Source organism: Myodes glareolus, chromosome 2 (assembly GCF_982192425.1).
Source record: "Myodes glareolus chromosome 2, mMyoGla1.1, whole genome shotgun sequence".
Lineage (NCBI taxonomy): Eukaryota > Metazoa > Chordata > Mammalia > Rodentia > Cricetidae > Myodes > Myodes glareolus.
The window spans coordinates 64,196,061-64,214,090 of record NC_142027.1 but is presented as its reverse complement, the minus strand read 5'-3'; the positions used below and the strand labels follow the sequence as shown (position 1 = coordinate 64,214,090).

Genomic DNA, 18,030 nt, shown 5'->3' with positions numbered 1-18,030 from the left:
CAGCCACACTGAACCTTATAGAAGAGAAAGTGGGAAGTACACTTGAACACATTGGCACAGACCACTTCCTAAATATAACCCCAGGAACACAGACACTGAGAGAAACAATTAATAAATGTTTCTCCTGAAACTGAAAAGCTTCTGTAAAGCAAATGACACAGTCAACAAGACAAAACGACAGCCTAAAGAATGGGAAAAAAATCTTCACTAATCCCACATCAGACAGAGATCTGATCTTCAAAATATACAAAGAACTCAATAAATTAGTCATCAAAAGAACACATAGTCTAATAAAAAAAATGGAGTACAGACCTAAACAGAGAACTCTCAACAGAGGAATCTAAAATGGCTGAAAGACACTTAAGGAAATGTTCAACATCCTTAGTCATCAGAGAAATGCAAATCAAAACAACTCTGAGATTCCATCATACACCTGTAAGAATGGCCAGCATCAAAAACGCTGATGACAACTTATGCTGGAGAGGTTGTGGGGAAAGGGGACACTCCTGCATTGCTGGTAAGAATGCAAGCTGGTACAGCCCCTTTGGATGTCAGTGTGGCGATTTCTCATAAAATTAGGAAACAACCATCCTCAAGACCCAGTAATACCACTTTTGGGTATATATCCAAAGGATGCTCAATGTGCTCAACTATGTTCATAGCAGCATTGTTTGGCATAGCCAGAACCTGGAAACAACCTAAATGTCCCTCGACCAAAAAATGGATAAGGAAAATGTGGCACATTTATACAATGGAGTACTACATACACAGCAGAAAAAATAATGACATCTTGAATTTTGCAGGTAAATGGATGGAGCAAGAAAACACAGAAAGACAATTATCACATGTACTCACTCAGGTAGTTTTTAAACATAAAGCAAAGAAAGCCAACCAACAAACCACATTCCCAGAGAACTTAGACAATGAGGACACTAAGAGAGACTTACATAGATCTAATCTACGTGGGAAGTAGAAAAGGACAAGATCTCCTGAGTAAATTGGGAACATGGGGATCTTGGGGGAGGGTTGAAGGAGGGATGGGAGAGAAAAATGTAAATCTCAATAAAAATCAATGAAAAAAAACAAAGTGTAACAGCACATATTGTGAAGATGCTATGAAGAAACTCTTTACTTTTATGCTAACTTAAGGATTTTAAAATGACATAATATTAATTAGATCCCACACATATACTTCTATATAGGCAAACTCATAATCCTGTGGTACTTGGTTTTTTCAAGCAGTGATATAGACTGTATACTAACTATGCATTCTAGCATTGAGCTAAACCCTAGTCCTCAGAGATATTTTTAAATAAATATTTTAATTTTGAAAGAAAAAGTTAAAAGGTAACTCTGGCAAATATTGTGGAGCCAAACCTTAAAAATCTGAATCCACTGTCTTAGGGGTATTTTCAAATGTAAAGGGACGGATGGCTGAGGATGTGGAAGATAGGATCTCTAAGCAGTAACTACTCTGAGTTCACTTACAGAAGGCATTATCAAGAACATTCAAACACCTGATAAAAATAGATACGGTCATTCTCAAAGTATTCAGCATTTCTCATATTATTCTGGCTACAGAAATAATCTTTTAAGTTATGTGGTTTTATTTTTATTTAATTCTTAAGAAACAGCTTGTAGGAGAAAAATTATGATAGCATTGCTTCTTATGAGTGCTATTATGTACCTATCTGTCTAGAATTATAAATTTTAAGGGGACAAAAATATAGTTTTATCCTATCTTTTTAAGTGTCATATACTAAAACCTTTATATTATCTCAGTGTATTGTTTCAACCTTCTGCTGTATATAAACCTTTAGTCATACATTCATTTATTTATTGCAGTGCTGGGGAGGGAGTGAACCTAAAGGTCTTTTGATACTTGGCAAATGCTCTATCACTGAACTCTACCCAGTTATCTTTTTACTCTTTACTTTGAGGCAGGGTCTCTGCTAAATTGTCCAGTAGTAGTAGTTTTGAACTCACTCTGTAGCCCAGGCTAGATTTAAACTTACATTCTTCCTGTCTAAGTTTACTGAGTAGCTAAGATAACTGGGCTGTGCCACAAGCCACAGCTATTATTTCTAGTCTCTAGATTTGAAAATTTGGGTCTAAGAGTTTCAATAACTTGTCCTAGGTTATTTAGCTAATAAGTTACTGAAGCCAACTACAAACTCAAGCCTGTTACTCTCTCTCTCTCTCTCCATACACACACACACACACACACACACACACACACATGTACATGTACACACACACACACACAAAATTCTGGAATATTTTCATGTAAGTAAAATTCTGGAATATGTTCACACATATATGTATGTGTGTTATGTATCTGCATATTGTTTTACATATGCATTTTATACTGTTTACATATAATTTTGTAGGTATGCTTTATATGTATATTTTGGATATATCAAGCATACACACACACACACACACACACACACACACACTTGATGCCAAAATACTTTGCTAAAAGTACTCATTCTCAATGGTATTTACAGCTTGTCTTTAAATTTCTTTGGAAGAAAAATTTCAAAGGCTATTACTCACTACGTAACACTTCTAGATTGACTGTGGGACAATGTAGTGTTTTGAGTATAGAACTATTTTTAAATGTATTTGTAACAGAAATGCAGCTGCAGTTATTAAAAATGGGTTTCAGTTTTTAAAGTTTACTTCTGTAATATGTCAGTTTCATTTTAGTGAGTTAAATTTGGCTTTAAGTAATGACAGATGAAAACAAAATCACCTCTGAGATGGTTCTACTTTATAATCAATGTTAATTTTTTTTCATTTATTTTTTTCTGTAGTTCTTTCTGTAACCTTTAAGAATGTAGCTAGGCTAGTTGAATCAGAATGTGACCCATATCTTCAGTATTTCACTTTTCAGAGTACAACTGAAGTGGGATCAGTAGTTTTGTCATATCTAAAGGATCACATCTACTCATGCCACATTTACTCAGGAATAGTTAACCTCTTTAATATTTATATAGTCACATATATTATCATAATTATATATGAGCAATTATGAGAACTGTTGGTTTTGAGAATTTAATAATATAAATATCACTGGCTCCCTCTTAAAGGTTGGCCCACAAATCTGGACAGAAAATGGATAGGACTGAGCATTGGATTCCATCAGATTTGTCATATTATGCCCTTTGTTTTGAAAGGATACCTGGTTACAGGAGCATTGATACTCAGTAACACTATGGAACAGAATAAAGACAAGAATAAAACAAAAACATTAGGAAAGGAAGAAAACGAAGGAAAATAAAAACCAAAGCAATACCCCACACACACATTTGCATACACCTGTGGTCTGGTAACACTCTCATATCATTTTTTTCTTTTTTGAGGGGGGGTGGATAATTACAGATTTACATGCAAACCCAGACCATCATTTTAATCAAAATTGTTTTGTTTGTTTTTTCTACCTGAAACTCCTCTGCAAAGCAATCACAGCAGACGGAAGCTTCTTTAATCTCTTTCTGGTCTGGAAACCTTTCCAATAGGCTTGAATCAAGCAAGCTGCTTTATGTAGTTTCTGAAATTATATACCAGAAATAATTTTGATATGTCTCTAGAAAAGCCTTTTAGAGAAATATATCCCTTAAAATACAAGGCCAGGGTAATGTTTAATCTTCACCTCTAAACAGATGGGTAGCAGGAAACATTAAGCTCATGAGGCCCAGAATGCCCAAGTATATCACACCTGTTCAACTAGGGTAATATCTAGAACATATTCAAAATAGTCTAGTTAGCTCCAAATTCTCTCTCTGATATCACTTCCTTTTCAAGGACTTAAAGTCCTGCCTAATCTTTGGACCTAATGTCTTCTGGTTGGTTGCTTGTGGTTTTTTGAAACTAAATCTTGTTAAGCAGCCCATGAGAACTAAAATTATGACCCTTCTGTTCTAGCCTCTTGAGTACTGGGATTAAAGCTGTGTGTCTCCATGCCCAGGGAGCTAACTTATTAATGTTTATATTTAGTATTTTTAAAAGATTTGTTTTTATTATTTTTAATTATGTGTGTGTGTGTTTGTAGCTATGTGCACACCTGCTGAGGCTGGAGGCTTCAGATTCCCCAGAAATTGGAGGTGCAGGCATTTGTGAGCCATCTAACATGGGTGCTGGCAACAGAACTCGTCCTTTGCAGGAGCAGTACACACTCTAAACTGTTGAGCCATCACTCCAGTTCATTCAGTATTAACCAACTTTATTAGGCTCAGGCTGTATAAGCTCCCTTGACTATTTGTGGTTAGTTATGCAAATATGTGTTAATTCTAAGCTTTTAGGATGCTGTTTTGAGGCTGCCCACCACATGTATGTTTTGAGAGTAGTCTAGGGAAGTAAAGAATTCTTTTCCTTTATTTTCTTCCATATAAATGTTTCCCTTCATCCTCCTGCCTAAACTGGACTTCCTTCCAATTACCTTTTGGTTTTGGATTTTAGGTAAATAATAATCTCATTTCCTTTTACTATAAAAATATCTTTTATTATTTTAGACTCCATTTTCCATATATATATTAAGGCCTTACCTGAAAATACTAAAAGTGTGTGCCTCTTTGTATAGAAGTAAGTCACCTAAAGCCTCCATTTTGAGTATATGTTAAGGAAGTATGATAAAATAAAACCTGTCATACCTCAAACAGAACTTTTATTAATATAATTTTATGAAAAGAGAAGAAATATATTATTTTGTATCAATGAATAAGGCGGCTTACCGTAGGCAGATATATACAGTTTGCTATAATGAGAGATATTTTTAATGAAAATGAAATTTAAATAGCTTAAAGATAAATGAGTAAATAAACATGGGATTTCATGAGATATTTTGAAAAAAATTAACCTGCTCAAATCTATAAAAAGATATAAAAGGGAGACTGAAATTGTGTTTATGGATAGACAGAATGAAACAATACAATGAAAATATTAGAAGATTTCTATCATCTAGGGATAACATTTTGTTTAAAGTGTTAATAGAAGGAAATTGAGGCATATTTAAGGAAAACTGAGGTTCAATACAGTTATCAAATATCACACAAATTATTTTTTATAATACCTGTTCTTCTACTTCCTGATGGACTTTAGGGGTTAATAGACCAACCAGCTGTCTAAGTTCTCGACTAAATTCTGTCATATTTTCCTGTTTATTTAGTAGACTTGTGAGTCCTAAAATATAATAACAAGACAAAACAATTATCAATAAAGATTTTCTTATCTAAGTAGAAAATGAATAAATATAACAAGATAATTACATATATGATTTTCTTTTTTCAAACATTTCTATGTTGAGGTCTTTACAATCTTCCTCTGTTTTATTTCCCTGACTTGTGAATCGGAATGTAAAAATATGTCTAAATAATTTCTTTATTAAAAAAGGCAGTAGGTTCACTGAAGTAAGTCAGAGTAGAGAGAATTTGTTTTCCTTTCAACACAAAAACCTTAAACTGAAACATTCTTAAGAAGGTATTGCAAGCACATACTCTGTATATGCCTACCTTGTGGAAGCACTTCAGCAGGTTATTATTAGTCACTATTAATTAAAGAAAAATTTATTACACTAACATTTATAAGCTGGACGTAAGCCAAGAAGTTTCTGAACAATACAGAAATGCTATAACATGGGCCACTGCATTTTAATTTCAAAATAATAAGTAATCATAAAAGGGATAAAGTAACTTTTGAAATCAAAGCATGTTGGAATTATGTGTGATACAATAAACATAAATAGGCAAATAAAATTGCCTTGCCGTATACATTTGGGGCTGCCATCATATGGATCTTTGCCTGTATTCTTTAAGATCCAAGTTCTCAGAAGCACTTACAATTGCAAAATACCCTGGTAAACTTGAGTAAATTCTACTGTTGCAATTTTATCATTCAAAGAAATGAAGAGAAAAAAAAGAAATGAAGAGGAATGAAGGTAAAATTCATATTTTCTTGCTTTTGTTCTTTTTGGGGGGTGCAGGGGAAGAGTGTTGAGACAGGGTCTCACAATGTACCTCTGGCTGTTCTGGTATTCACTGTTTACCAGGCTGGCCTTAGGCTCAAAGGCTGGAATTAAAGGCATGCACCCCTAGGCCTGGCATGAACACTCACATTATTGGAGAACTCGAACTGCAAATCTGAAAATGTATGCCTGGCATAATAATAACTAGAGGTCTACTAATGGTGCTTATTCTACCTTTTTTCTTATAATATATAAAATAATTAAAATGGCAATAGTAATGACAGATATAAGGAAAATTACTAATGTTCCTTTTGAATCATCAAGAATAATTAAGGTCTATTTTAATTGATTAGTAATTAAATAGATTCTAAAAATTTTAAAAGTCCCATGTGGCATCCTATATTAAACATATTTAATGAAATAAAAACCAATATTTTACTATACTGAATATAAATATATTGGTTAACAAAGAAATAACATAAAGCTAACATAATTTTGGCAGGGAGTTGGAAAACTACAATCTAAGTAATCTTGAGTAAATTACCTAATTTTTCCAAGCCTCTTATTTCATATCTATATGCAAGGATAGGAATAACCAATATACCAAAGGGGTATTATAAAAAAATTAAAGAATGTAGAATAGTATTTTGCAATCAGTGTTCAATAAAATGAATACTCTCACACAAGAATGGTAGTTAACAATGAATTCATTTACTCTCAAGATTTATGACTTTTTAATCATATGTGTTTGAGTATGAAATATAAGGTATATTTTGTTGTTGGTAGTGTTTTTTAGTAAAGTCAGTGAAATAGTAAGATATTAATTATTAATTGACAATAATGCAGTTCTATTTTCTTCTCCAAAGGTATTATTAACTGATAATAATGCACACTTCTACTTTCTTCTCTAGTTAAGTTCTGATAAGGTCACAGACATCTTTGGTTATTATTCTACTACACTACTTGGTATACCCAATATAAACAACTTTGTCAGAGAGAGAGTAAACATTTATTATAAGCCATCAACAAAATATGCATACTATCTGTTGATAATATAGTGACATCTATTTTAATGTTTGTCTGCACAGTTGAGTTACTAACTTTTCAAAATATAAAAATTTTGCCATTTATAAACTGCCAATACATTTTTGTCCTTGATACTACCAAGAGATGAAAATACATATGACCTACCTTTGTAGCAAGCACTTAGTCTCAGTAAAATCAAAATTTCCTGATGAGATTCAGCTAACACTAGGAGGAGCTTTGTAGTAATACTTCTTAAGACTGGACTAGGAGTTGATAAAAGCTTGAAAAGAATTTCATCTAAAATAGAATGCAGGATTTTTCCTTCGATTTTCAGTAAATCACCACTAATGGGACAAAACAAAAAAAGTACAATTACTAATTAATACATGGTTATCACAACAAATTTAAAATAAAGCATTTAGTAACTCGATGACTGTGTGTGGCCTGACCCATGAAGATAGCCACTTTTTAAATTGGTTCTAAGAATTTAGACTATAGCATATTAAGTCAATTAACATTTCTGATTTCCTACTGTGGGCAGGGGACCATATTAGGTACAACAAAGAATCCAAAGTAGATGAAGTTATCCTCTTTCCTCTCAGAGAAACTTATCAAGTTGAATATAAAAAACCTGTAAGATTAATTGCTTCAAAAGCTTCAAGGTGACAAATCACAATACTGCTGTTAAGATTCAACAATTTAATGAAACACAAAATTATGTGCTTAATTTATAAAGAGCATTTTACTTCCATTGGCATTTCTTTATTATCATTTTACAATACTGTGGTGAACTTCAACCAACTTTATGAGCATAAAGTTGTTCATATTATTCCTTTGTGTTTTTTGTTTTTGCTTGTTTGTGTTTTGAGACAGGGTTTCTCTGTGTAGCTGTGGTGTAGTTCTTGTAGACCAGGCTGACCTCGAACTCAGAGATGCGACTGCCTGTCTCCCAAGTGCTGGGATTAAAGGTGTGTGGCACCAGGGCCAAGTCTCCTTAGTGATTTTTTTTAATGATATTAAAAGATGTTATCCTCAATTTTTACATTAATTGTTGGCAGTTCTTCTATTTCTTTCCTGATCACTCTTGTAGGCTCATTTCATTCATCTCAGATTCAACTTAAGGTTTCGCTTACTTTCTCTGTTGTTTTCGTTGACTTTATTGATGTTGATTATTGCTTTCACGTTTATTGTTTTCCCTTCTTTGGCTTAGAGCTTACTATTCCCATATTTTCCTAGTTTACTTAAAGCAGAATTAATATAATGATTTGAGATTTTTCTTTCCCAACATAGATATTACATATAAAATTTCTAAGTATTGTTTAAGATGTACCTCAGAAATTCTTTTCATCTGTTCTTTTTATGTCCATTCATTTAGAAATAATTTCTAATTTCACTTTTGATTTCTTTTGTTCTGTAGGTTATTTAGGTATATACCATTTCTTTCATTATTTGTGGACTTTTCAGAGATCTACGTCTCACTCATTTCTACCGGATTCCAACTTTTCAACAACATTTTGTTATTTAAATCCTTTTAAGTTTACCGAGAGGTGTTTATAGGCACTGGGTATGACTGTTTAAAAATGTTCCCCTTGACTTTGAAACAAATGCGTAGATTTTTACATACATGAGCTGATTGGCACTCCACTGAATTTTTGAAGAGAACCCTCTGCTGATCTCTCATAAAGCTTTTTTCTAGTGTTCTGTCTTGTCAATTTTAGTCATCTTGCTTTCCTCTAGATTTCCCACTTCATTTCTTTAAATCAAGTTTTCCAGTTAAACCACATTCTAAAAACTTGTACTAAGTTTTAGTATAGTTGGGATCTTGAAAGTACTCCAAAGGCTCCTATGTGAAAAACTTAGTCTCAAGGAAGGAGCTATTTGGAACTGCTGGAATGTTTAAAGAGTAGGACATATTGCATGTTCTTTTCTCTCTCTTCATCTTCCTGGTAATAAGGTGAGCACTTTGCCCTGCCAGCTGTTCTCACTGTGTATAATGTTTCACTTACAGACTCAAAACCATTGGGCAAAAAAATCATGTAGTGGAACCTCCAAAACCATGAGCCAAAGTAAACCTTTTCTTTTATAAATCTGTTATCTCGGGTTTTCTTACAATGACAGAAAACTCCAACCTTATTCTTTTTTCCCTCTTCTGAGCTCTCATTCATATACTGAGCCATGTTCAGTTTATTAAGAACTTATCCTTCATGAGTTATCTTTTTCTTTTCCCCCATTAATCAAGTAAATTCATCTCTATAATTCTATTTCAATCCAAAGTGGAAATAAAGGTCTGGGTGATTTTAATTAATTAAAAAAATGTATTTCCTATTACCGGTACTAAGATTTTATCATTTTACTTGAATTGCTATGGTTGTTTGTTTGTTTGTTTATTATTTGCATTTTGGGGTAACAAATTTAGGATATTTAACAGCCAAGGCAAGTGCCCCAACACAAGGATACCTCCCTAGTCTTCCAGTTTTCTTCTTTGTCTAGAGCAGTGGTTCTCAACACAAGGGTTGCGACAAACTTTAGGTGTCGAATATCTGCTATCCTGCATATCAGATAATTATGATTCATAACAGTAGCAAAATTACAGTTCTGAAGAAGCAATAAAATAATTTTATGGTTGGGGTCACCACAACATGAGGAATTGTATTAAAGTGTTGTAGCATTAGGAAGGTTGAGAACTACTGGTCTAGAGTTTTGTTCTTTTCTTCTCTCCATTAGTAACCAGAGTAATAAAACTGAAATGCAATCAGACCTTATTCATCTACTTAAATAAAATCTTCAATGTCCCCATTGTCCACAGGATATGACTGCTTTCTTAACATTGCATATCAATTTTTCATAATGTAAGTCTCTTCAAAATTTTCTGGACACATCTGATACTGAACTTAAAATCCCAGCAAGATGAATCTTTTCAACTTTTTACCCTCAGCATAATGTTTCTTACTTATCTCTGACTTTTGTTTATGTTGCCATCTTGTTCCTTCTCCTCATCCTCCTTTTAAAACTTATCTTTAAAGTTTCATCTCAGGTTTAAACTTCTCCAGGATGCATAAAGTTTCATCTCAGGTTTAAACTTCTCCAGGATGCATCTTCACTCAGTCTGGCTTAGAAGCAACTCAATGCTTTTGGATAAACTTTAACATTGCAAACTAATACACAAAACTTTGTTTGTCTCAATACTCACTCATTGAAAACAAGATTCATATTTGAATAAGTATTGTAAATATAAGGAGAAACAGAATAATTGTGACACATAGTAGCCAATTAAACCCACACATGAATGAAATAATGAATAATTTCACTATGTATATTTTTACTATGATCCTAATATTTTTCTTAAGGTATCACATCAATTCTCTTTTCTAAGCCTAAGATTTTCTAGAGCTCTGAGAAAACAATTTAATAACAAATTTCTAATATTTTGCAGTATCTTATACTAACTTTTTCTAAAAAGTCAACCATAAAGGACCTTAAATTTCATGTACAAGTCATATGTGAAAGATTGACCAACTTTAATAAAATTCGTAATGTTTACGATTTAAAATTGTGTAAATTAAGTCACCTGTTGATCTGTAGTATATTCTGTAGCAGAATCATGACTGTAGCTCCTATTTGAACATTGTCAGTTTGCAGTAAGTGTAAGAAATGATCACTCTGCAGTACTAAAAGAACAGGGAGAAAAAGAAATGTTAAAGATTCTAATAATAACCTAAGGAAGATTTTGTCTTTTTAAAATCAAATCAACTCATAATCATTTCTGTAAAATTTTGGCACTGAAAGCCCTATAATAAATATTTTTATAGATGCAGGCAGTTTTAAATGGTCATAAAGTTAAGAGTCATTCCATTTTAAAGAAGTTAATTATAGTCAGGGGGGCATCTATAAATACCAAGCTAAAAATTTAATATTACTTCTTTTAAGCTAAAAATAGTATCTCCTAAATCTGAGTCTTTTTTCCTAGCAATGAGTTTTATTAAATAATAAAACACTGAATAATTTTTTTCTAGGTTTAAAAGTTTAAGGCTCTGATTAGCCAGTTAGGAAAATTTGGTGCTCAGTGCATATGCAAGTTGCTTAACTTTAACCTCTGTCTAGAAAGCTGATGACACAAGCTAGAGACACAAGTCATCAAAGAGAGAGAGCCACAATTGAGAAAATGCTTCAGTAAGATCAGGCTGTTAGCAAGCCTGTAGGGCATTTTTTTTTTTAAATTAGTGATAGATATGGGAAGGCTTAGTCCATTGTGAGTAGAGCTACCTCTGGGCTGGTGGTTCTGCCTTCTATTAGAAAGCAGGTTGAGCATGCCATGAAGAGCAAACCAGTAAGCGGCTCTTCTCCATGACCTCTGCATTGGTCTCTGCCTCCAGATTCCTGTCCTGTTTGAGTTACTGTCCTGATTCCTTCAGTGATGAACAATGATGTGAAGTGCAATGCAAACAAAACCTTTCCTTCCCAAGTTGCTACTGCTAGTGGTATTTCAGCACAGCAACAGTAACCCTAACTAAGACAATCTCCCATAATCTCCATTCCATCACCTGTGAAACTAAATATAAATAATTCTCATAACAGGCTAAGGCAAAATATGTTAGAAGAGACTGTTCCCAATAAACATCAGTCTCTGTTTCCTACATCAGTTGAGCACAAGGATAATTAAGAGTGAGATCAGATGCTGCAAGCTTGCCCTGTTAACACCAACTTAGCTTACAAAAAATAACTTTTTTCTTTCCTTTTCTATTTCCTGAAATATCAGATTTGCTTTTTCCAACACCAACTCCTGTTCTTCATATATATTTAAAGCCAAATTATTAATTATATAATTACATATCATTTTTAACGACTTAAAAAACATACTTCTGTTTTACAAATTGTTACCTTAGTAGTAAAAAAAATCTGTAACTACAATAGGTGTATTTTCTATTTGTCATATTTTAGTAATAACTCTAAAAGTATCCAGGATTTATTAAAATCATATGACATCAAGTTCATAAACTTTTCTTTTTCTCTGTTGAAAAATGTTGTGATGAAGTAAAATACTACGGAATTACTGAATTTTGTCTTTATACTGTTTGTCTTGTAATTCCTTAGCTTCAAAGTAGATGAGTATGTGGTTGAGTAACTCCTACTCCATTACCACATTCACAAAAGGGCCTATTTATTTAATTTTTGTAACAAAAGTTTCAAATACACCTAAAAGCAGACAGAATAATGTAATAAATCCTCATGAGCCAGTCAATTAATTTTAAATATCAATTAAACATCAAGAGAAAATAAAAAAAATCTCTTATTTTTATCAAGCCAGACAAGTGTTACAACCTCTAAGTGTTTTGTGAATTTTTAAATTTCTTTCAGTCAAGATTCAAATAAGATCCATAGAACATGATCATGTTTCAAATTTAAAATGACCAATTATTCTTCCATTTTTATTTTCTTTGTGGTTTATTCAAAAAATAAAATCATGTAAATTGTCCTCTGACAGGTTTGATTCTCTATTGCATTCCTGGAGTATAATTTTTTTCTCAATTGGTAGATGGCATTAGAGGACGGAAATGATGCAGGCTTGAATTTCTGGCACATATATTTTATCTGTGATGTTATGATAATCTAGCTGTCTCTCTTTTTAAGGTGTTGATAGGCATAGGTAGGCAATTACTAAATCTGTTCATTCATGAGAGATTGCAAAATAGGTGATACTCTTTCATGCCTTCATTTATTAGCTGAAATACTTTCATAAAGAGAAAATTTACATTGATGTTTATTGACAGAATAAAAGTTAGAATCTTCATTTTACAGTTTTAAAACAATACATTAGTCCTCTGGTTGACTTTAATGGTAACATTTGGTGTTTAAGTTCACTGCAGTTATTATTCTTATTATAGCTCAACTTTTCTTTATTCAGCTAGTAGAAGCCTCTTAAACTAAAATAAAAATTTCTCTTTATCTGCTGAGCCATTTCACCATTCCTAGTAGAGGCCTCTTTACGTTGGCTTTTCAGTCCTTTTAATCCTGATGAATTTTAAATGTTTCCTTTACATCTCATATTCAAGACACTTCAAATTCACTTCTTTATTTCTATCCCAGGTCTGGAGGGTAGTAATTTCTCCAAAGGTGTGAAAATTTTTATAGGGAAAAAATTATTAAAAACTACATTTCAATGTATATATTTTTGCACAATACTTTTATAAACATTTAACAAGTTTTGATACCTACATTATGGTAACATTCATATTAACCCTAGACACACTATCATTTTTATCATAGTTATTTTCAAAATTGAATATGGCATTTAAAAAATTATTTAGGTAATTTTCTTTCTCCTTTATATCTAGTCCTAAATACTTTCTATTTTTAGTTAAACAGTCTTTAAACTGAAGATTTTTAACAATAGTAGGTAGACATATAAGAGGAAAGAGATAATATTTTAAATACAGAGTATTTAGACGTTCACTTAGCTATAAGGCTCTAACTAGCTATATGGCTACCAAAAGTATCTGTTAAAACAATTGAAAGTAGTTTCCTTTAGAAAACTGAAAATGGTATGGATTATACATCCAAGGAATGTTTTTTTTTTAACACTTAAAGAACTATGTGGCTCTTTACATGTATGATTAATTGTGAAAGTAGAATTAAAGATTCAAGAATTACTACCTGGAAAAATATTCCAAGGTTCTGCACTTATATAATGTGAAATTTTTCAAAGACTAAGAATTGTACCATGATTATTGGGATTACTTTTTTAGTCTTAAGAAAACATAAAATTAATACATATTTATACTTTTCAATGAAAACAAAATATCCAATAAAATAACTTTGAAGTTTAATAAAATTTAGTAAATTAGGATATAAGCCTATTCTTACCTGAATAGCCAGATTATTAGTGAAAATGATTTACTCTGTACACGTATATTTCTTTAGAAAGCTAAATCTAAAGTCAAATTTATAATACTACTGTAATTTTAAAAAATTACTTTCCTAAATTGTCAAATTATTAATATATCAGATTTACTAAACAGAAAAGTTAAGGTCAAAGTTATACTTTAGCTTTAACTTGGCATTTAAAAAGGCAATGTTGTAAGACTATTATTTATATTAAAGTTATTGTTTTTCTCTCTTACCATTCTGGATGAGTTGAGTATGGCCTCCCAATAGCCAGAAGAGAGAATCAGTCACAATTTGGAAAAAATGTAGTAATTTATCTTTTTCTTCACCCTTAATACAAAAGTAAAAGCAATTCAGTTTTCTAAAATCTACCTTATATTGTAAACAGAAGGAAGAAGAAAAGACATCTTTCAGAGTAGTCAGAAGACTTTATTTCCAGATTTAATAGCTACTGACAAAGTACCCAAACTTGTAGTGCTTTGTTTCTTCATTTGTAAAGGCAATCGTTGCAGTATTTGAATGCTCTACCACTCACAGATGAAACAAAATTACCCAAGTAAAACTAAACAAAATAAGTAGCCTTTACTTTGTAAGTAGCTCCAAAGTAATGAGCTCAAATATAGACTAATATTTACTCAAAGTAATAGAATCACATATTGATACACTAGACCTCCTTAACGTTTGATATGCTTCAGAATGACTTGTGGAACTTCTAAAATAACCCTATGCAAAAGTCCAAATATATATAATCTCAACCTCCAAAACTAAAGTCTAGACATCTGTATTTTCACAAGTTAGATGAGTGACTTCATTATACAGGCAGGGTTAAAAACCATGGCAATATGAAAATGTAACCATGTAAGGCATTAATAGAACTTTTCAGTTCCAGTTTCTATCCTAAGACTTTATGAGAACAGAGAGTATACCAATAGTCCCCATTATAACTCACTGTCTAAAATTTTGATGGACAGGAAATGTTCCATTAATATATACTAAGCAAATAAACAATGCTTTTTTTGCTGAATCTATTCTTTTGAAAAGGTAGTAAGAGTGCCACATCAGGAGATAAAACATATTCCATTGACAATGTCTATCATCAACTCCATATAATTTTAATGTAAAGTTGTATAAGTGTCTCTAAACCCATCCAGGTCATGAACATTTAAACTGCAGCATCAAACTAATAACAAGTTAACAAACCACCTGTTAATTTAATTATAATGACTGTCTTTCCTATAAAACTACCAAACATAAAAAATGTCACATTAGACGGACACATCTTAGTCTTGTAAACATCCTTTTCCAATTTCATCCAAAGATACAATGAGAAAGGGCATCAAAGTTCTTGTTGTCAATCTCAAAGGGACATGTATTTCAAGATGTCCAAAGTTTACTTTAAAGCCTGTTAGATAATGTCAACCATTAATTTACAGTTACTGATACAGGTTAACAAAACTTGCTCTTAAATCACTTCAAAGTTAAGAACTTTAAAATAGGTATTTTTGTTTTCTGATACAGATATTTAAAACTAGTGTGTAGCTTGGGCCAGAACATCTAAGATACATCCTACTATGTTATATGCTACCCACTTACTATCAAATTCTTAAAAATTTGCTTGGGAACTCAAAAATAGACTAATATTTACTCAAGATTCTGTGACCATTGAGTTAAGTCCTCTACCAATAATATTTTTTTAATATTTGGGCTAGCATATTGTCCATATTGTTGCATTTCTCATTTAATTCCACTCTTTTTGTTTATAAGATGTATTTAATATATATATTTTTGTCTGCATGTATGCATCCAATCAATGCCTCAGGAGGCCAGAAGAGGTAATCAGATTTCCTGGATCTGAAGTTATAGATGGTTGAGTTATTATGTGGGTGCTGGGAATTGAACCCAGGTCCTCTGGAAAAGCAGTCAATGCTGTTAACCATGAAGCCAACACTCCAGCTCCTTGATTCCACTCTTGGGATTTTTTTTTATCTAATATTTTGAAATAAAAATACATTAGTCTTCAATATTCCATAAGAAATAGCTAAGATCTTATAAGCCTAACAATTATTTAGGTTCAAGGCAGTATCTACTTTTCATGAAATCAGTGCTCTAAAATGGAACTTCATGTAACAGTAGGCATTATGAACCACGTCTTCCAAATTTCATACGCTGATGTCTTAACCCCGGTGTGATATTTGTAGGAGCATGAAATCATGAGGATAGTGCCTTCTTGATGAATTTAGTGCCCTTGTAAGATTACCCCGCCCCATGACAAAGACCACGTGAACACACAGCCAGATAGCCACTTCTATCTGCCAGTCACAAATTAGGTCCCACCAGTAACTAAATCTGTCTTATTTCTGTACTTTCCAGCATCCAAAATTGCCAAACAAAAAAAGTCCATTTTTCTTAAACTAAACAGTCTACCCTGTTATAATAGCCTAAACTGACTATGACACTGATGAGTTCTCTCCATAGTTTACAAAAATTGTGAATGTATTCAAGTCTAATACAGCAGTAAGTAGGTCCAAAGGTATATTCTGCCAAGAACTCTTCCAAGGAAAATGTGTTTTATACTAATAGATTGAGGGTGGAAGTTAACCAGCAACTTTCATAAGGGACTTACAATGAGAAAACTTAGAGAACTGTTTAAAACTTGATCCTGCCAACCTTTAGACTGGTGCTATTCCAACAACCACACTAGTTCTTTTGAATATAAAATAATACTTTCATCTATCAGCTTCTATAATTGCTAACTTCTTTAAATTAATTCATACACAAAATGGGGAGCACAAACTACTACTGGTTTTGTTTTTGCTAGAGTTCTGTATTTGCTAGGACACTAACACATGTGGCTGTACCCATAACATTCAAGTGTGTGTGTGTGTATCTGTAAAACAGAGGAAAAGAAACTCAAACAAAACTCCAAAGAAATTCAAGAGTAAGAGGAAACCTATTAAATATTTGCATACAATGTATCTGACAAAGGTTTGATGAATAGAATAATAGAATAATGTATAAGGAAGTCAAATAACTGAAAGCAAGAAAGAAAAAAGAATTCTATTTTAAATCTAAAAGGACATTACTCAAAAGAACACATACAAATGGCCAACAGGTTTATTAGAAAATGCTCAGTATTAATAATCATCAGGAAAAGGGCAATCAAAATCCTAGTTGGCAAAATGGCTATTAACAAAAAGTCAAAAATAACAAGTGCTAATGAGAATGTTTTTTAAAAAAGAAAATATTTTTGTTACAACAATTACAGAACATTGTGTGAAAGTTCAACAAGATTTATATGTAGTAATTACATTACTATATTTTTATTTAAAAGAAATTAATATCAATACACATGTTATCCTATTGTTTGTACTACTTTAATGTAACATGATTCATAAGAGTAAAAAATGGAAATAACCTAAGGTATCTATCAAACCAATGAATGCACAAATATAATGGAATACTTTTCAGGCATAAAAAGGATGAATTTCTATCATTAGCAACACCATGGATGGAACTGAAGGTTGGTAAGAGAAGTAGACCAGGCTAGAAAATTACATACTATATGAATTCATACATACAGAATCTAAAACAAGTTAATCTCATAGAAGTTGATACTAGAATACTGGTTACCAGAGGCTAGGGATAATAGATGATGATAGGGGCTAGTTTAACAATGGGTATTATCTAATATTTAGAAATAATTTAAGGTATTTTATGGCACATGGAATGATTAAATGCAATCATAAGCTTTTGCTTTATTTTAAAAAGGAGTAATTTTATTTTGAATATTAACAAATAGTTCCATTATTCTGACAGTAATACAATCTTAATACTGTTAACAAAGTTGCAAGCTCATACAGTTTCCAACTCCTAATTAGCCATTAAGAGAATTATAGACTCGAAGTGGCTCAGGCCCATGGTCTTAGAGTACTTGATTCAGCAGGATTGCTGCATTCCATGCCAGTCTGAGATACTCAGTGAATTCTGTGGCAACCAGAGCAAGACATATATTTGCATATATGACATAATCGTGAATGTTATGTGCATAGGATTAATGGAACAAGCCCATGCGAGATATCTAGAGAGAAAGATGGCTTTTTTTTCCCATTTGTTTCCCTACCACTCCTGTTTTTCCCCTGGGAGAGAGTCTCACTATG

The 18,030-nt window shown here is 32.3% G+C and overlaps 1 protein-coding gene across 2 annotated transcripts in view; it reads right to left on the bottom strand.

The window, feature by feature from the left end:
• The window catches only part of Iqcb1 (IQ motif containing B1), a 68,308-nt gene that overhangs the window by 39,017 nt on the left and 11,261 nt on the right, over nucleotides 1-18,030 (bottom strand). For both annotated transcript variants that reach the window (XM_048454189.3, XM_085696277.2), the window contains exons 6-10: nucleotides 14,110-14,203; nucleotides 10,560-10,659; nucleotides 7,157-7,335; nucleotides 5,075-5,184; nucleotides 3,447-3,556 (exon numbers count right to left, since the gene is read on the bottom strand). In XM_048454189.3, coding sequence (XP_048310146.3) covers nucleotides 3,447-3,556; nucleotides 5,075-5,184; nucleotides 7,157-7,335; nucleotides 10,560-10,659; nucleotides 14,110-14,203 — 593 coding nt within the window. The remainder of the gene's footprint in view (nucleotides 1-3,446; nucleotides 3,557-5,074; nucleotides 5,185-7,156; nucleotides 7,336-10,559; nucleotides 10,660-14,109; nucleotides 14,204-18,030) is intronic.